At 34.3% G+C, this 21,904-nt stretch overlaps 1 protein-coding gene across 2 annotated transcripts in view; it reads left to right on the top strand.

Moving 5' to 3' along the window:
- TUSC3 (tumor suppressor candidate 3) overlaps positions 1–21,904 on the top strand; it is a 227,446-nt gene that overhangs the window by 132,715 nt on the left and 72,827 nt on the right. For both annotated transcript variants that reach the window (XM_045810880.2, XM_045810881.2), the window contains exon 6: positions 4,546–4,635. In XM_045810880.2, coding sequence (XP_045666836.1) covers positions 4,546–4,635 — 90 coding nt within the window. The remainder of the gene's footprint in view (positions 1–4,545; positions 4,636–21,904) is intronic.

The raw sequence follows: 21,904 nt of genomic DNA, 5'->3' as shown, positions 1-21,904 counted from the left end.
CCATCCCCTAACGTAGAAGGATGATAAACAATAAGCTTACACATTACCTGTTTTATGATGAGTTTAAAGTAGAATGGGTGGGTAAAATATTGAAGTACACTGGTACATAACTTTAAGGAGTATAATATAAACTTATAGTTTATGGTTTTCAGAAATAAATGTTGACTTGGAATATCAAAATGAGTTAAAATGTTATGTTTTGCAGCCCTTAGCACAGATCTTCATGGCAACCTAAAGCTCTTCATAGATGGCAGTGATTTCAAAGCAGAAATATAAGTGTGATAGTTATATTCATTTCACATGGAAAGAAAAACATCCTAAGAATTTGCAATTAAAAACATGAAAGATAAACATTTTAAAAATCTAATAATCCAAACTTTATTATCACAGTAAATCTTAGTAGGACAGAAGCTCTTTTCTGCCTTTTAACACTGATAATCTATATTGTAAGATGATTCACATACCTTAATGTGTCTTCTGTCTCAAAGAAATTGTATCAGTTTAATTATGTAAGTTTTGTGACAAATTTAAGCTTGAAATTAATACAAACTATTACACGATTTTCACATTCCTGAAGGTTCTTTGGTGTCTGCACATTGCGTTGTGTCAGTCGAAATGTATTTCTTGTGACCGTCCAAGACTGCAAGGCCGCTCTGACTTCAGAATGAGCACCTTTACAAATTTATTTGAACTAAATTATGTAACTTCTAATAATATGCAGGTACTATCTCTGTAGTTTTTCATTTTGTTCTCTTTACAAGTGAAAAGCAGATAAATGCTGCTAATGTTTTTTTCAGTGAAGCAACTGCTGTTTTTAAGTTTGAGTCATTTGAAGAGGCATATATCTGTCTGCAAATTGGTAGTTTCTGTGTATAGCCTCATGTATATTTTTGTGAGGATTATGGCAAGAATATAATGAAAAGAATATATTTTTAGGGTATACTTTTTGTAATAAATCTAGTTCCTAATTTTGTGTAATGAGGACAGACAATAGCCTCAATAATTCGAAGAACATCTTAAAACTACTCATACATGAATGGACCTCCCTTTTCTTTTTTTTTTGAATGTGTGGTTGCCCTAGTCTTTTGGTTATTATAAAGTCATAATTAAATAAGCCTCACTATGAAGATCCAATACATGGAATGACTGCCTAGCTTCTGTACTCCATGCCAATCACTGCTAACCTTAATCCAACTCATTAGTGATTATAAATATTTGTTGACAGTTATGTTCAATGTGTAACTCCTTTCCATGAAATAAAATATTTAGTCTTAAGAAAGATACTTCCTACCTTTTTTCTTACAAGTGAAGTGTATAGACTGATATGAAATAATGATTGTACTATAAATTTACTATAAGTAAGTCACTTGTGAGTAGTAGAAATGAATTCTCTGATGTGGTTGTCTCTTGTTACTCTGGTCACGATACTACCTGTTTATTAAGAAGTCATTAAATTATTTGCAATATAACATTTTAAAGATATGGACTGTAGAGAGGATTATATAAAACATAGGATAGTCTTTCCTGTAGAGTACAGTCGACCTTTTAACAAATCAGGTTTGAATTGTGTGGGTCTGTTTATATGCAGATTATTTTTGATAAATACAGTGCAGAACTGGTAGATGTTCATACTATTTTCTGTAGCTTATTTTAAGAGTAAATATATAATAGGGGGCACCTGGGTGTCTCAGCCAGTTGGGTGTCCGACTCTTGTTTCAGTTTAGGTCATGATCTCGGGGTTGTGAGATGGAGACTGCTCAAGATTCTCTCTCTCCCTCTTCCTCTTACCTGCCCCATCTTTAAAAAGATTTAATTAATTAGAGAAAGAGTGTGCGAATGGGGAGGGGCAGAGGGAGAAGGGGAGAGAGAGAGAATCTCAAGCCGACTGTGCTGAGTGCAGAGCCTGACATGGGACAGGAGTTGATTTCACAACCCTGAGATCATGACCGGAGCTGAAATCAAGAGGTAGATGCTTAACCCACTGAGCCACCCAGGCTCCCCTCTTTTTTTTAGTATAGTCTCTGTCTGGTTTTCGTGTCAGGACAATGCTGGCCTCATAGAATGACTTTGGAAGTTTTCCTTTCTTTTCTGTTTTTTGGAATAGTTCGAGAAGAATGGGTACTAACTCTCCTTGAGACTTTGGGTAGAATTCACCTGTGAAGCCATCTGGTCCTGGACTTCGGTTTGTTGGGAGTTTTTGGATTCCTAATTCAATTTGTTTACTGGTTATTGGTCTGTTTGAGTTTTCTATTTCTTCCTGGTTCACTTTTGGTAGTTTATATGTTTCTAGGAATGCATCCATTTCTTCCAAATTGCCTAATTTGTTGGCATATATTTGCTTATAATCTCTTGTAATTGTATTTCTGTGGTGTTGGGTGGTTATTTTTCGTCTCTCATTTGTGGTTTTATTTATTTGGGTCCTTTCTCTTTTTGGTAAGTCTGGCTGGAGGTTTATCCATTTTATTGATTTTTTTTTTTCAAAGAACCAGCTCCTAATTTCAGTTTTATTGGGTTTGAGTTTTTTTAGTTTCCATATCATTTATTTCCACTCTAATCTTTATTATTTCCTTCCTTCTGCTGGTTTTAGGCTTCTTTTGTTGTTCCTTTTCTAGCCCTAAAGGGTGTAAGTTTATGTTGAGATTTTTCTTGCTTCTTGAGATAGGCCCGTGTTGCTATATATACTTTCTCTTAGGACTGCTTTTGTTGCATACCAAAGATTTGGGACTGTTGTGTTTTCATTTTTTCCATGTATTTTTAAAAAAATTTTTTTCTTTGATTTTCTGGTTGACCCATTTGTTGTTTAGTAGCCTGTTTAACCTCCATGTATTTGCGGTCTTTCCAAATTTTTTCTTGTGGTTGACTTCTAGTTTCATAGCATTTGGTCAGAAAGGGTGCATGGTATGATCTCAGTCTTTTTGTATTTGTTGAGGCCTGATTTGTGACCTATTATGTGATCTGCTCTGGAGAATGTCCCAGGTGTACTTGGTAAGAACGTGTAGTCTGTTCTGATATGGAATGTTCTGAATATATCTGTTAAGTGCATCTGGTCCAGTGTGTCATTTGAAGCCATTGTTTCCTTATGTATTTTCTGCTTAGATGATCTGTCAATTGATGTAAGTGGAATGTTAAAGTCCCCTATTATTGTGTTATTATCAATTAATTCTTTTATATATTTGGGTGCTCCCAGGTTAGGGGCATAAATATTTACAATTTATCTTCTTGTTGGATTGTCCCCTTTATTATGATATAGTGCCCTTCATAGTTTTCTTGTTACAGTCATTGTTGTATAGTTTGTCTAAGATAAGTATTGCTACTCCAACTTTCTTTTAACATCCATTTGTATGGTAAATGCTTCTCCATCCTCTTACTTGCAACCTGTAGGTGTCTTTGGGTCTAAAATGGGTCTCTTGTAGGCAGCATATAGATGGGTCTTGGATTTTTAATCCATTGTGACACCTTGTGTTTTTTGATTTGAGCTTTTAGTCCATTTACATCAAAGTAATTAATGATAGACATGTATTTAGTACTATCTTAAATTTTTTTTGTCATTTCTGGAGATCTTTGTCACTTTTGATCTTTGCAGTCAAAGAGTCCCCTTTAATATTACTTGCAGGGCTGATTTAATGGTCATGAATTCCTTAGTTTTTGTTTGTCTGGGAAACTCCTTATCTCTCCTATTCTGAATGATAGCCTTTCTGGATAGAGTATTCTTGGCTGTGGATTTTTCCCATTCACGTTGAATATATCAGTCATGCCACTCTCTTCTGGCTTGTAAAGTTTCTGTTGAGAAATCTCTAGCTATCCTTATGGGTCTTCCCTTATGAGTTAAGAACTTCTTTTATCTTGCTGCTTTTAAGATTTGTTCTTTATCAGTATATGTCTTGGCCTGCATTTGTTGATTTTGATTGGGAGTTCTCTGCCTCCTGGATGTCTGTTTCCTTCCCCAGATAAGGGAAGTATTCCTCTATTATTTTTTGAAATAAACTTTCTATTCCCTTTTCTCTCTCTCTCCTCTTCCTGGGACTCCTATAATATGAATGTTGTTATGTTTGATGGAGTCACTGACTTCCCTAAGTCTATTCTCATGTTCCATAATTCTTCTCTCTTTTGTTCAGCTTCATTATTTTCTGTTATTTTATCTTCTGGGTCACTAATTGGTGTTCCTCTGCTTCTTCTAGCCTGCTGTTCATTGCATCAAGCCAGTTTTCAATCTCGTTCACTGTATTCTTCATATCTGATGGATTCTTTCTTTTTTAATCTCTGTGGTAAAGGTCTCCCTGATGTCTTCTTTCCTCAGGCCTAGTGAGTATCCTTAAGATTATTGCTTTAAATTTTCCATCAGGCCTATTACTTATATCTCTGGCTATGGCTTTGTCTTGTTCTTTCATTTGGGATGAATTCCCAAAGTCCCATAGTTAGTAAGTGACAATTATTCTGATGGGTAAAATGATTTAAATTTAGTTTTGTGACCATTACTTTTAAAAAAAAAATCATATTCTGATATTCTTTGATTTACATATTATAACATTACACCCTGTTTTTCAGTGTATAGTCTTTGCTATGACTTCGGGCCAGATGTGGAATCATATCCGTGGACCTCCATATGCTCATAAGAACCCACACAATGGACAAGTGGTAAGTGCATGTTCTAAGCATCCATATTTTGAACTTTAATCCTGTTTCTTTTTAAATAATATTCATATACAACATGGGGCCCCAACTAAGGACCCCGATATCGAGAGTCACATGCTCCACTGACTGGGCCAGTGAAGTACCCCTTTCATCCTGTTTATATAGGAATCAAAATTCATGTGCAGTTATTTAGTGAGAAAGGATTTTGTCTGTAAATCTAGTTTTGTTCTTTCTCTTCTAATACTACCTCTACTATATGCAAATACACACATGCATGTATATATATTTTTTTAGGGTGAGGACTGCTTTACTGTTTAAGAAAATTAGTGTACCTACCACATCAAATAGACATTCATAACCTAGGTTTTCACCTTTACATATTGCTACGGCAGTAATATGTAATGCCAGAAGAGGAGATAGGAACAGTTTGTAGTTGGTGTCCCATTAATGATCAACTTAGAGATTAATTAAAACATCATTAAAAACCCTGGCAGTCATCTTATTAGAATGCTAAGAAGTGTTTGCTACAAAATTAAAAGGGAAATTGATGTGTAGTTAAATCAGTAGCAAAGTTCACATTAGTAACTGCTACTGAATTTATGTATTTTGTTGCTTTACCTTTTTTTTTGTTTGCTGAATGAATGGGATATATTGTAATAGATCAACTTTGGAAAACTAGATCAGCTGTCTATAAGGCTTAATATTTATTAGGTTGGTGAAGATTAACTTTAAAAATGTGACCTTAACTTTTTCATTTGGAAAACTTAGAGAATGTACCTGTTACAATTACTAGCTCATACCCAGTACTTGTTTCAGCTCTTCCTCCACTCAGTTCTCCTTACCTTCCGCCAGATTCTTCTGAAATAAGTGCTTAATATCATTTCGTTTCATACAGAAATACTTTAGTAGGTATCCCTAGAAGATAAGGTCTTTGAAAATCATAACCATATTACCACATCACCTAGAATATTAACTTAATTCCTAAAATTGCAGTTCTGAATGAAATTTTCATATGGCAAAATGTTATAAATGCTCTGTAACTCTAAAGTTTGACATTTATTCTTCATTGCTTCTAGTGCTTCAGATACCTTTAATATTAAAGCCAACAAGTCTACATTGCGACTTTTTTTGAACTTTATGGAACTCTGTACATTGGGAAATAATTTTTCATTGCCCGTTCCCTGACTGTCCAATCAGGTTTTAAGGACTAGTTGCTAATTGCCAGAGTTAGGTAATGATCAATTTGGTCTTCGATTTCTCCTGAAGATGGCAGTGATACGGAACCTGAGTTAGACTGTTTGGATGATCAGCTGCCATAGTCATTTAGACATGGGTTTTGCCACGTGTGTATATTTTTGAAATCTTTCACTACTTAGAGGGGTTGCTGAATGTTTTTAATATTCAAACTGAGTTATTTTAAAGAAAAATAATTATCAAGAAAGTCTTTCCAACAGCCCCACTAGAAAGTGTTGTCCTCTCCCTGATACCCACACTCTGTCCCTTTCCTATTTTTCCTTCATAGCACTTAATCATCTTGTAACATGCTATCAAATCTACTTATTTTGTACTATTTTTATTTGTCTGCCTTTTATCATGACACCAGTAAGACATTAAAAAGTCCTGCTGTCAGGTGCTTATCAGTCTTTGTCACTGGTACGTTCCTATTACATAAAGTCCTGACGCAAAGATTGGATCACTGTTATGTTCCTGCTACTTCAAAGTGTAAATTTAGGAAATCTGATAAATTTTTCATTACTATCTTTTAAGAGAATATCCCTTAGGTTGAAAAGCATTAAGCGTTGCTTTTTATTGTTTGGTTTGTTGAAGTATATGGAAAATTAACTTGTATAGAGGAAGAAAAAACAGTTTTTCTGAGTTTTTGGCTAGGACCCCTATTAATGAAATACAGAATTTTAAGAGAAAACAAATTGATTAGCATGTTGTACTTACTGTATCCATGGGAGATACTCGGGGAAAAATCGGTAGTAACACACAGAGGTGACTTACAGTTCAGGCTCAAACACCATCTTCAGCTAAAGATAGAAAACAATGTGTGGAGGGGAGGCCACTAACATGGAGATGACCAGGAAAAGCAAGGTAAGTAAAAGTAAGATCTATTGTGCAGAATTAAGTCACAGGTGCCTTCCCTCCACACATTTTTTTGATAAGGGTCTAAAGTTGTCTATAGGAATTTACCCTTGTCCTTCCTGGTCGAGGGGGAGGGACAACTTCGTAAACTTATATGCTGCTTTTAGGCAGATTGGGGAGGCCAGAGAGCTTTTCTTAAGTATCTTCTTCTCAACTGCCTTCAGCTCAAAATAATCCTTACGCAAAAGTGGCATAGTTTTCTTACTATAAGCTCTATTATCTATTGCTGTTTGAAATCATCTCATCTCCTTACGTGTAGTTTACTGGAGTAATAAGCTCCTAAAGTTTGTGCCAGTAACAGTAACTGAATGGATGTGACCTGGTGTTCACGGACTACATGTGAGGCAGTAGACTTTATAGCTGAATATTTTAGGCTATCAGGTGAGTAGTCCTAAAACATCTTATTATAATATGTATGGACCCGAGTTACCAGTTTACAATTCCAAGTACCTCTCCCATTTCATGACCATTGTAATTTTACTTTTCAACCTGTTAACCCTACTACTTTGCAAAGAAACTCAGTGTTTCCTAAATATATGTTTTTTTGGGGGGGGGGGGCTTCCATTCCTGGAATGTCCTCTGTATCTATCAAATTGTACCTATCCTTCATCTCACCTGATTTTGCTATCCTTCTGAGATGTGTTACTTCTTAATTACATAGAAGTGCCCCCTACTTCCCTTTACACATTTATTAACATGCAGTTAGTCCATTTATGTATCTATGCATTTTTTATTATAATAATTCTTTAATGTTTCATATATCCCATTTTAGTCAAGTCCTTAGACATGTGGAGTTTCTTTGAAGTTTCTTTGAAGCTGTTTTCCCCTTTACAACTTGCATTTAGCTGGTCCTCAGTAAATGTTTTATTAAATGATTATAAGGACTCACACTAGAAGATTGTTTCTAAAATTGGATTATCTTAATTCTTTTCTCACTAGTCAGAAGAATAATAGGATTAACATGTCCCTGTTAATTCAGCATAAAACAGTTACTCACCTTAATGTGACAGAAACGTTTAAAGTTCGGATTAGAGAATTTATCTTTTTCCACATTTTTATATCACTATTTTTCAGGTAGTGATCGGCATAGCCCTTAGGAAAAGGTGCTCTGAGGCCCAGAGGAACACATAAGGAGAATTTTCTGTATTTTTAAAGGGAAAAGCATTTCCTTCATACATACATTTTATCTTACCTTTCAGCAACTTAATATTGAAATTTAAACCTATAGCCAAGGTATCTCTTTACCCTCTTGTATTTCATAAAAATATAAAGGTCTTAGAAATTCAGGAGGTTTTTGCTACAGTAACAATTGCATGAGTGTACTCTTGGCCACAGAGATGTGGATACAGTTTTAAGTTATGTGAGATACTAATTGTTTAGTGGTATAGACAAAGCCTTAAGTCTGCCTATTAAATAAAGCACTGTGAAAAGGGGCAGCAAAATGTTGCCTGTTAGTATATAGCTTTTTTCTTGGTTTGCATTTTAACATATTCCAACAAAATTTCTCTTCCTGCCTTTTTATATGCAAATGTCAACATACACTGAAACAGGAAATTATGGTTTAAGTTTTGTCTTAATGAATTGCTTTACATAATAATGTGTTTTCATATTACTGAAACAAAATAGAAGATTAACAATGGTTATGGGTATAGAACTTTAATGATTGTTCATTAGAATGATAATAGTAAATGTTTTTAATAGATGTGTTCAAATTTCAAGGTATAACTTGAAAATTAATACTATCCTTTGGTAATTTCTTCATATCTTAACCTGTATTTCTAAAGAGAAATTACCATGTAGGATTTGTGTTTTTGAGAATAATTACAATGAAGCTGTTTACCTCTTGCAGTGGTATGGAATATCTTAAAGGGATTTTATAATTGGCATGAATTCTTGATGACCAGTGTACATCACGTGCATTAGAGTGGAGTAAGGTATAGAAGACAATACTTACTGCTTTTCACATTTGTAACAATTTCCATTTACACTTTAGGTAACTATTATACACAAAGATCAGCTCATTGAGTTGTAATTTTTGTTGTTTTGCTAAATTAATTACATAAATGTTTTCCTTCAACTCTATGTTAGATGTTTTTAGGAACTGTCAGTGTTACGTTAACGTGAACTAACTTGGTAAATACTTGAGGATTGCATTATGAAGGTTTCTGTGACTTCCAGAAATATTTTTTTTCCTCTTCTCTGAAGTTGTGATTTCCAAATACTACTTAATTAGATTGCCATTTTTCCTGTATAAGTTTAATAGAATTTGGCTTTATAAGATCCAGTTTTATATTTTTTAAGCATAAAAACCACATTAGTTAGAAAAAGGCTTTTCTTCAGACTGACCAATTTTCATTTTGGGCATTGATTTATCACTTGATATTTTAAATTACACTTTAGGAAATCCATAGGAAATTCAAATGTTTAAGAATAGTAAGACAGTCTTGAAAGAGAGCTACAAAGCTAAACGACTTTAGGTTACCAGATTTCAAAACTTACATTAAAGCTGCATTAATATGGCACTTTATTAATTGTGAAACTCATTCTGTTAAATTGGTGTATTTGTCTGTCCTTCAAACATATGCACGCATTTATGGCAATAGTAATACCAAAATGCAGTGTGAATGGTGCTTGAGTAATCTTATCACATACCATAAATATAAATCCCATATGGATTATGTAGGTAAATATGAGTGGAAGACATGCTCTATTGAAATACATTATAATTAGGAACTTTCATCATCAAAGTGTTCCTATCAGGAATGTGAAAAGGTAAGTCACAGAGTGGAGAAGATATTTGTAATACAAATGTCTTCACAAGGACTTGGATCCGGAGTATATAAAGAAGAAACACAACTCAGTGGCAAAAATTGGGGGAAGACTTGATGACACTTTCTCAGAAGAGGCTATATTAATGGCCACTAAACATATGAAAAGGATTTCAACCCTATTATTACTTGAGTAAACTGAAGTTGAAACACAGTGAAGTGCTATAATACATTCACCATAATGATTAAGATCAGTAACACTGATCCCATGCAGAGTTTCAGTACCTAGAAAATGAATTCGTTCAAGCAGTTTAAAAGCTGACATGTATTAAAACTGATCATACTCATACCTGTGATCCTGAAATTTTCAAAAATATACATTCAAGAGAAATGTATACATGAGTGCCAAATGCAGTATACAAAAATGTTAATAGCATTATTCTTAATAGCTCCAGAGAGGCAACAACCTAAATATGTCTATCAGTAGAATGAAAATAGTGGAACATATATATATAACTACTTAAACAAAAAGAACAAATCTCAAAGATACCTCAGAGATAGAAAGTGAAAGAAGCCTGGCACAAAACGAGGCAGAACTTAACTGTGCGTTAAATGTCAGAGAAGGGGTAGCTTTGAGCTGTGTGGGTTGTAACTGGAATGGGACAGGAGACGGCTTCTAGAGAGCCTGTTTCTTCATTTAGGGGATAGGTACACAGGTGTGATCAGTTTGTGAAATTTATCTAATTGTAAACTTGTGAAATAGAAACTTTTCTGATGTATGCTAGACATTTTTCTATACTCTGAAAACTGTAAGACATTGATAAAAGAAATTGACGATAAACACAAATGGGAAGATGTACCACGCTCATAAGTATTAATGTTAAGATGTGCAGTGCATACTACCCAATGCGATCTATAGCTTCAGTGCAATCCCTATCAAAATACCAATGACATTTTTCACAGAACTAGAACAAAGAAATCTAAAATTTGTATGGAACCACAAAAGATACGGATTAACCAAAGCAGTCTTGAGAAAGAAAAACAAAGCTGGTGGTATCAAGAGCCCTGACTTCAAACTATACTACTAAGCTATGGTAATCAACTATGGTAATCAAAATAGTATGGTACTGCACAAAAACACATAGATCAGTGGAGAGTCCAAAAATAATTGACCATTTAAACATGGGTTTAATCTCTGACAAAGGAGGCAAGAATATACAACAGGGAAAAGATGGTCTCTTCAATACATGGTGTTGGGAAAACTGGACAGCTAAATATGAAACTGGACCACATGCAAACTCAAAAGGGATTTAAGACTTCAATACAAGTTCAGAAAAGTGGACATTTGTCTAAGCAATATTTTTTTGAATCTGTTTCTTTAGGCAAGAGCAAAAAAGGCAAAAATCAACAAATGGGACTATATCAAGCAAAAAGCTTTTACATAGGAAAGGAAATGGAGAGAAGGGAGAAGGAATGGGAGGAATGGAAGAAGATATTTACAAATGGTATATTTGATAAGGGGTTAATACCAAAGTGCATAGAAAACTCACACAACTCGGTATCAAAAAAAAGTACAATTAAAAAATGAGCAGAGAACCTGAACACTTCTCCAAAGAATACACACGGATGACCAACAGGTACAGGAAGAGATGCTCAAAATCACTAATCATCAGTGAATGCAAATCAAAACCACAATGAGATATCACCTATCATGTGTCAGAATGCATAGTATCAAGAAGAAAATAACAAGGTTAGCAGGAGGAAAGGGAACCCTCAGGCATGGGTGGTGGGAAAGCAAAATGATAACACTACTGTGAAAAACAGTATGGATGTTTCTCAAAACCTTAAAAAGAGAACTATGTGATCCAGCAATTGCACTTCTGGGTATTTATCCAAAGAAAATGAAAACACTAATTTGAAAAGATATATGCATCCCTGTGTTTATTTACAACAGCCAAGATATAGATGCAAGTAAGTCTTCATTATTAGGTGAGTAGATGAAGATGTGATGTGTGTACATACATACACACACACACTGGAATGTTACTTGGCCATAAAGAATGAAATTTTGTCATTTGAGGCAACATGGATGGACTTAGAGGGTATCATGCTAAGTGAAATAAGCCAGAGAAAGGCTAATACCATGTAATTTCACCTATATGTAGAGTCTAAAGAACAAATTAAAGCAGAAACAGTCATAAATACAGAGAACAAACTGACGGTTGTCAGAGGGGAGAGGTGAGGGGTTGGGAGATGGGTGGAATAGAGAAGAGCATTAAAAGGTACAAACTTCCACTTACAAGGGGAATGCAGCGTACAGCATAGGAAATGCAGTAGTATTTTAACAATTTTGTATGGTGACAAATGTAGGTAGTTTATTATGGTGATCATTTTGTCATGTTAATAAATGGGGAATCACTATGTGGTACACCTGAAATTAATAATCATTCAACTGCACTTAAGAAAAATTCCCAAAACATAAAGGCTTTAAATGCACGCTTAAAAATCTTATACTTTAGATGCTAATAATTCTGAGTTCAGCCCTACCACATATTTTTTGTAGATGAGTTTATCTAGTAATCAAACATACCTAAAGGCTGGTGCCAAAGATTAATGGAGATAATTGTTTTTATTCTCTAAATTCTTTTCCTCATTAGATGTTTGGCAAACACTGCATCTAGTATTATCCATGCAGAAGTTAATAGTACATATTCTTGATGAGGAAATTTAATTTTGTTTGTTTAACCCAAAGCTTTTCTAACTTATTTTGTCTCCATTCATCTTACATAGCTACTAGACACATTCTGAGAAATGCTGATACATAATATATATAGTGCTTTTGATGCACATTATCTCATAGATACTAAGTAACCATACTATGAAGTTAGAGAGCAGGTATTTTATAAATAAGGAAAAGTAATATTTCAAGATAAATGAGTATAGGCAGAATTAGAATGGTGGGTCTTGTAACATGATAAAGTCATTCATAGGCTAAGTTGATAATTAGACTGAATTATTTTTAAATATATATGTATAAATTTATATTGTTAACAGTGGTTAATGTTTGAATCTTGATGCTAAAATCCACTTTAAAATTTTGCCTGAAATGCTAAGAAACTGGAGTCCTATGAATCAGAGATGATGCCTGTTTTCTGCATAAAGATTCCCTAATTAAATATGGGTGAAAGGTCATGAAACCTCTGTAATCTTGAAAAACATATCCTTTTAAATATGACCAAGACTTAATAAGACCCTAGAGGCTTAAAGATATATATGGCTAGGTATAGTCCTAAAATGTATCCTTTGCTTCCAGGCTGTTTTTCTCTACTATCTGATTCTTCTAATTATTTTTTTGAAATAGGATACTTTGCCTTCTTTTATTTCAGCTTTTGCTTTTAAAATTTACTCTCTGATCATAAAATTAAGTGTTCATTATGGAAATTTAAAAATTAGAAAATTATAAAAATATGGATCAGTAAATGGTACCACCTTATAGTTTCTCATCAAGGGGAGAGAATAGATTAGGTAATCAAAGTGCTGTCTATAGGTAATAGATTAACAAGAATGTGTTAAACTGTAAAGTAATGAGAAATAGGAAATGCATAGCATTAAAAACTAAGCTAGTCATTCAGAATATGAGGAGAGAGCTTAAAAGGCCACTGAAAATTGAATGGCTTTTTCTTGCATCAAGTGAATACCATACACACATACACACCCCTTCTACATCCACACAGTTGAGTAAAGGGAATGAGTCTGTATACGTTCTCAGGATGATGCTATAAAAACATGACAGTGAAACAAAAGAGAGATTTTCAGGGTTAAGATGACAGCTGATTAGATGTGCCTGATATACCTCTTCCTTCCCTCTGATTACAACACTGGTAGAGATTCATCAGAAATAAAACTTGGAAGGAATTACAAAGCCAAGCTAAGGAAACCTAATGCCAAAGTATGGGAGAACTTCCATTAACATCCAGGATCTATTGAAGTGAGCATTGGCACGTAGTTTCTTTGTGCTACGAACTTCATCAAAGTTCATTTTCTGTTTTCCTTATTATGCCAACATGTATTTCACTTATCCCCCAGAAATACTGTTTCACTTCACATGCCATTTCTCTTTTATCTTACCAGAGGGTTTTGCGTTTTACTTTTCATGCTGTCGTGGCTCCGTTGGGCTACTGGTGGGGAACGCAAGCTGTTAACAGAGCCACATGAAAAGCTGTGGTTCTTTCTGTATAACACCATTAAGTAATGTTTCAGAAGCATGAGCTTCACACCCAATATTATTTCTCTTACACTTGATAACTTTGGAACCCTGTAACATTAGCGAAGTGTTTGCTGATTTATAAAATTTGGGTAAAGGTATACATGATTCTGTTCCAATGCTACATTAAACATTACTGCCCTTATATATTGCCTTTCATTTAGTAGTGAAGGGATGTTTGGGATGAATTTGCCCCTTCAGGGAACAGTTGGTAGTTTCTAGATACAGTTTTGGTTGTTACAACTGTAGGGGCATCTGCCTACTAATGGCAGTTAGTGATAGAGGCCAGAGATGCTGGTAAACATCTTACAGTGCAGAGGACAGTTGCCCACCACAATGACTCATGGAGTCCCAAATGTCAGAATGTTAGAAGCAGCAGCCCTGTTTTAGAGCTATAGAGAACCTTAAATATAATTTTGTCTTCTCAAATGTTTTGCAGCCAAGGAAACATTCCACTTAGCATTTATACTCAAAGGTTGACTTTGACTTTCTTAAAAAAATAAATTGAAGTAACCAGTGCTTAGGATCACACTGACCTATAGTTCCGATGTTTAGGATTGTTGTAAATATATTGATAAAATTAGTATATCAAAAACATTTCTATAATATACCTTAGTAAATATGGTTTAATCTTTGACATTTTATATGCTTAAAAAGAGATGTTTACATAAGAGAAAGTGAAGAAGACTTTTAATCCCAAAGACTCATTTTTATGCCTTTGTTTTCAAGTGTGTAAGAAAAAAAACAGGGTTGAATTTTTCCCCAACTCTGCCTTTTACTGGTTATGTCATTAGGGGGATATTACTTAGTCTCTCTCTTCTTTTGTAAAATAAGTCTCATCTTGCTTTTCTTACCTTGTATAATTCTTTACGAAATAAAATATGGTAATAGATGTATAAGCAGTTTTAAAAATGGAAAACACTCAACCTTAGTTTGGATTCCTCCCAAAACAGTCCCAAAGGCAATAATTCAAGTAAGAGTATGTACATATTTAAGAATATTTATTGTATCTTCTAAGTTTTAAAAAATTCTTATATAGATCATACATATTGTTTATTCCTTTATAGAAGATTTGTTATTAATTCTCTATCAACAGGGTCTGTTGAATTTTATTTTCCAACAGTAGTATGCATTGCAGTCCTCTTAGCTATGCATCCCTACTGCTTTTTCACCTTAAAATCAACAGAATACACTTAGGGAAACATGGGTGAGAACGGCACATAGTTTGTGGCCATTAATAGAAACTTTATATAATGGGTCTGTCAGCTCCGAACTTCTGATTCTAGCTTTAATAGTACTTTAACTGGACTGAGCTAATTGGATCAGACAGCTTAATAAAAGACTATGGGTTACATTGTTGGATCTTCATTTAGCTATTAGTTTATAAAATTCAACATGGGTAATATTGGTGATTGTTCATATTTTCATATATTGTGGAAAGAAACATGTCTACAAGATCTAAAAATGCCATTAGAATGAGTTTCACGGCATTGAACTGAAATGTAAGTGGATATAGAGTGGAAAGAAAATTAATAGTGCACGCAGTATGATGCTGTGCTGATTTGCAAGTTTGTTTGTTTGTCATCATTAAGATGCTGTGTAATGGCACAAGCCAAGTACTAATGCTACACTTAACAGCATGAAAGTCCTCACAAAAGCAGTTATTACCGTGTAGCTGAAGGGAAACTATACAACTAACGGTATGGTTACATGGGACATAAAGATATTTTCTGCTAGGAAAAAAAAAAAGACATCATCCTGAATGAAATGCAGTGAAATAAAGCTTATACTTAGATCATAACTCCCGACATATGTAAGTGTAGTGTTCTTTTGTTTTAATTTCCCAAGATTTGGCTTTTAGCTGCTGCCTGAGGATTGCTATGGGTTTACCATATAAAATCCAAAATATTTCACTGTATTAAAGCTGGTTCAGTTGTGAATGAAACTAACAGCTGTGTTCTCTGTGCACATGCAAAAATATTGTATTGCAAAAATGGCATGCTGCTTAATACAGAATTTATCATAATGAAGCACTTTTTCTGTGTCTCAGGCAGCCATAATAGTCTTACACTTTCTCCAGTTCCTTTATACTTTTACGCCTCAGGGATTTTGCATATGCTAGCTTTTTGAGGGACATTTTAGCCATAAGTTGGAAACTGTATGGACTTTAAGTACAATTATTTTGAATGGAAATATTTATAGGGTGTTCAGTAGTTTTACTGTAATCTCCGTAGAACCTCTACCAGAGAAAATGTCAGCATGCAATTAAAATTGTTAAATAAAAAATTTAGATAATCATAATCGATATACATTGAAGATATGCAGAAACCTTACAATAGATTTTGGAATTGGGATTCTGCCTTTTTCATTTATTCATGTTTTTATTTTTCCATCCAGTAGATATTTCCTGAGAGCCCATTAAATGCTAGGTCCTGTATTTGCCTTAGTAGTGCCAATATATCATGGAGCTAAGAGACGAGTGGAGAGATGTAACATCACACCGGTTTGCTGCAAAGCTCAGTTAGTAAAGCTTCACCTATTAGTGCACTGCACAATTAGTGCACTGCACAATATTAGAAACTGGAATTGTTTTCTCATTTTGCCTCGGTACCGTGGTCACTTGGTTGTTGTGCCATGAATCTTACTTTTTGGAAGTTTTGCCTTACATCTTCTTATTCCTTTTGATTTTTAAATTTTGTGTGTCTCGGACTCTGGTGAAACTCCTTGCCTTTAGCATCTGCTATTGCTCTGTGCCTTCATCATCCATCTCAACACGCAGTCTTAATTCTAAACTCTGCCTGGCCTTGATCACCAGCTTCTGGAACCAGCCTAAACGATGCCTTCTCTTACTTTCAGCTCTTGCTACTTGTGATCTGGCAATTAAGAAGGACCTTGTGATTCATAGCTTCACCTCTAAGCAAAGCATTTCACATGATAGATATTAAATAAATAGTTGAAGAGATGAATAAATCTTTCTTTGCAAAAAGGAACTCATATTTTTAGCCTCTCAAAAATGTTAAAAAAATGGTTTTCCTTAAGTATTGTTTGTATGTTGTAATTAAGACCTTGAAAGCATATACACAGAGAATTATAGAACTACAAAACGAGAATGTGTTTTCTTTTGTCAAGCTTACTCTAATACAGTTAAATATTTTGAGACTCCAGAATAATGCAGTATCAGAGAAAGTAGACACACAGAAGACCATCCTTTCCACAGAGAAAAGGATATATTGCTTTCTGACTAAATTTTTTCCAATTTGGGAAAACTATTTAGTGCATTGGAAAGGGTAATGCAGTCTTTAAAACCCAAGGAAATAATTCTCATTCTACCAATAAAATTGAGTCAATAGGCATACACATTTTACTTTGAAAAAAGCTAAAGTTCTGTCTTTACAACTTCAACATAAGACCATGTAAATGTCAACACAGTAGTTCTTGTTTAGACATTATATTTTGATTCTCTAAAATGCTAATCAGTGATTTAAACACAACTAACTTTTCATAAGCCTGGATGAAATTTACATTCAGAAGTTACTACTGTATATCACCTTTAGATAAAAAGATTAGGAGCTATGAGAAAACTTGTAAAATTTAAGTATTATGTTCACTGACATATGTTTTACTGTTTTTTATATTAAGTTTTGTGGGGTTTTTTGTTTGTTTTTAAGTCTTAAGCACTACCAGTCACATGTCACAAATATTTATCAAAACAGAGAACCAAATATACTGTGTCACTTTTATATTAAATAAAGGTCACAGTAGGATTTGGTCATGTTGTTAGACCAGATTATGCTTTAGTTTATAAGTAAGTTCTAAAACTTCAGAATAATTAATAACTCTAAAGGGAAGAAACAATAGATATGCACGGGAGAAATTTCCCATTACTTTGGATGAGTCATGCTGAATATTTTAAAGAAACAATATCTCTCTCTCACCTATTTCCTCCCTCCCCATAAATGTTACTAAACTTGTGGTGTCATTTTAGCCAAAAAAAAATCAAATAGCCTAAAGCATGGAAGAATAGCATGCAGATAGAAAAATGAATCAGATATATTTTTCCTGTTAATTCTGGTTTATAATAAACACAAAATATTTTATTGTAACGATTTTAATTTTGGAATGATGTTCTTCCTTTCTCCATACTTCTAAGCCCTCTTTCTCTCTCCTAGTTCAATTATCACTTTTTTGGTAAAGTTTCTTTTTTATGTTCTTGGATGCATATAAAATTTTCCTATTCAGAATGGCCATGATAGTTATTTGTCTTACCTTTCAGTTTTATGTTTTTGCATAATAATTTCCCCTAATTTTTTTAGAGTATCTTGAGCACAGAATCAAAATATTACTTGTCTTTATAATCCTCTTTATAAGACGGTATACACTTATTGAATAAATGAGCAAGCTAAAAAATATGCACACAAAATGACCAAACCTAATGGATTTATGTAAATTTTTTTCCTATATTTAGGCTACTCATGCTGCCTGTGTTTCCCTAGCTGTTAATAAAATGTCAAAGTTTTTATATTTTTATCTTTTGCTCATTTAGGTTAACCTTAAAGAGTGCTTGTTTTTTTTTTCCTATTAACTGGGAGACCATTGACTAATATAGTATAGAAATGATTATGAAAATTATTTCTTGCTCTGTATTTATTCTACTTAATATTTTTCCAATATAGGTTGTAATTGTTTATTCCTTATCAATTTGAAAGATTTTCGATGGTTCCAAGTGTGTATATTTAATTTGGACTTACCCCAAATTGTGTATTGAAATACAGAGATAATAAATACCATAAAATGTTTTAAAACAATTTTAAAATATTACTTGCGTCTACTATAATGTATAATCTCTTATTTTTCTATGAATGTAAAAGTTTTAAGCCTTATTCCTGAATTTTATAATAGATGTACCAACAGAGGAGCTGCTATGTTAATAATGCAAAAATGCTTTAATTTTCTCCCAAAGAAGCAATTACTGTGAAAAGCAACATTTTATTTCTGCCAAGAAATGAGATTACTGTGTCCTACCTCATATCTCACAAGAATCTGTCAAAAGCTCTGAAAGTTAGGTAACATTACAGTTTCCTTTCACTAAAAAATGAAAAGTTTTTTCCCCCCCACAACAGAAGGGAACATTATGAAATAAGTCATCACTCACTGTTTATTGTATCTGCAATTTGATTTGCTATTTATTTATTAAATCTTTAAGTTTCAGGCTCAAAATGTGAACTATGAATCTTTGGGAATGATTTTCCAGTTATAGGAAATTGCATCATACCACTGTGCTCTTTCTTTGAAGTACATATCTGTTTAGGTTCAGCTTAATTGGATATGCAAACTAATACCTACCATTTATTCTCATATACTCAAATGGTATATGCTTTTCAAAAATTTAATAGTATAAATAATGTGTAGGATTGCACATGTATTTAGTATGCTACCACTTTCTGTTGTTCTTCAGAAGTCCTGCAACTGTTCAATTCATACAGACTATCTCAAGGCTCATATATGAAGAAGAAATGTTTGCATTATTATTGTCATAATCTCTATGTCATCTAAATTGTTTGGAACTATTACATCTCAAAATAATATTTGCTATTAGGTAATTATAGTTTCTGACAGTATATTTTGATACTGTACCGTTCCCACACTTTACACGAAAATGAAGTGTTTTTTTCACCTTTCATTGTGATATGTCCTTATGATATTCTGATGCTATTTATAAGTTTTGATGAATAGAAATAATTTTTTCTCCATTTTGCTTATTGGTTAATATATTGAGTTTTGAAAGCATGGATTGTCTTCAACCTATATTAAACAACTGACAGCTTTATTAAAATACACTAAATATAACTAGCAATCACTAAATGTAATAACTCTTCAGTGAGTTATTATTTACACTTCATTACAGATTAAGCCATTTTCATTTTAGAGTGTTTTTCTCATTTTTCCCCTTACACTCCTTCCATTCACCATGGTTTTAGAAACTTTCAAACATTTATACTGCTCTCTTATTCCCTCTCTGTGTTTACTGTTTCATTAATGCTAGTAAAATTCTGGACAACCTGGATTTTTTCAGAGTTAAAATCTCTGGCAAAATCTAGCATTAAAAGGGATGGTATAATCTGAGATAATTAATCTGGCTTTTAAAAGTGCTAACTGCAAAAATAGCAATGTATGAGAACCTAGCTTCCTTGTTTACCCACAAAGGTCAGTGGTTAGACAGCTATCCACAAATGAAAACAACACTGCAAGAGGCTGTAGAGTTCACTGTTAGCAACACAGTGGAACACAAAAACCTGAGAATAATAGCACCACAGAAGAAGGAAGACTGCATGCATCATCCCATGCTGGCATTATTAAGCACAAAGAAAGAACTTTCCCAGCTAGAAAGGCTTCCTAGAGTCTAAGAGGAAAGAGGGGATGAGCAAAAAGCTTATTCTGCCTTTTGGTGTACTGTGCTATGGTCCCCTTCAATTTTACCCACCCAGACCAACAAAGCTGAGATATACAGTACCAGCTAGGATCAAGCAGGACAAGAAAAGGCTGCTCTTAGCTGACACTCAGCAGGAGAGTTTTTCAGAGATCTGCTCTGAGCATAAACTCAGTAGGTAAAGCCACTGGTGAAGCCAATGGCCAGGATAGCCACCAAGGACCCCCTACAAATTTTGCCATTTTTCACCCCACAGGTATTTCTTTTTTAAGTTTTATTAATTTAAATTCTCTCTACACCCAACATGGGGCTCTGACTCCCAACCCTGAGATCAAGAGTGGCAAACTCTTCCAACTGAGCCAGCCAGATCCCTCCCCTATTCCCCAACGGGTATTTCTATTCACTGACCCTAGCTGCTGAGTTCAACCCTGCCCCATTGGAAGCCAGTTCAGAGCTCTGCCATGCAAGAGGACAAAGCCTAGAAGCCCTGCTAATCACTACCATGGTAGACTGAGCTAAAGAATAAACAGCACACTCCTCAACTTGGTGCCAACACATGCTTCTCCCTTGGTTCCCTGGACCATTAGACCCAGGGTGACATCACACTCCCATTGTGCCCCCACCCGCAGAAAGGTTTTTCATATCAAAGTCAGTCCATAAGGTCTGAAAGCTGTGTCTTCTTACGATGCTTAGATACCAAAGCAAGTCTACAGGGATCACAAAGAATCAGAGAAATAAGACTCCACCAAAGGAAGAGAGTAAACCTTTAATAACTGTCCCCAAAGGAATGGAGACCCAGGAATTGTCCAATTAGAATTCAGAATAATTGCTCTAAAGATGATCAGAGAGCTGTAAGAGAATACAAATAAATAATACCAGGAAAACAATACAAGAACAAAGTGAGAAATTCACCAATGAGCTAGAACAGTAAGATTAAAAAGACTCAAATACTGACAAGTAAGCTGAAAATGGCTGCTGCCAAGGCTTTATGCTAACAGTGTGGGGAGCAAACCTAGACAGTGTCACTGCAAACAGTTGGTCCTTTGAGCTAACAGCACAGGGAGCAAACCATGCCCAACAGTATGCCCATAGCAGTCATGGCTCAACCATAAGAGGAGGGCATATACAGCTCACACAGGGAACATACATCGACCACCTACTTCTGGTGATAGGAGGAATTGCACTACAGGGCACCACAGGATCTCTTTTACATAAGGCCACAGCTTTTAAGATGAGACATAGCTGACCTGCGTGATAAGTAGAAATAGAGTGTTAGACAAAATGAGAAGGTAGAGGAATGTGTCCCAAATGAAAGAACAAAATTATGAAAAAAGAACTAAACCAAGCAGAGATAAGCAGCATGACCAATGAAGAGCACTAAGTAACAGTCATAAAGACAAGCCTCAGCCTTGACAGAAGACTGCATGAACACAGTGAGAACATCAGCAAGAGACAGAAAATATAAAAACCAATCAGAGCTGAAGAATACCATAACTGAAATGAATACACTAGGTGATTCAGAGGACACAGAAAAATGGATCAGTAATCCTGAAGACAAGGTAGTGGAAAGCAATCAACTAAATAGCAAAAAAGAAAAAGAATAAAAAATGTGGTAGCTTAAGGGTACCTCTGCAACATCATTAAACAAAATATTTGCATTATATA

This window comes from Ursus americanus, chromosome 27 (assembly GCF_024610735.1).
Source record: "Ursus americanus isolate L20-20 chromosome 27, mUrsAme1.1.p, whole genome shotgun sequence".
Taxonomy (NCBI): Eukaryota; Metazoa; Chordata; class Mammalia; order Carnivora; family Ursidae; genus Ursus; species Ursus americanus.
Note: the sequence above shows the minus strand (reverse complement) of the source record. Positions and strands in the feature narration are given on the sequence as shown.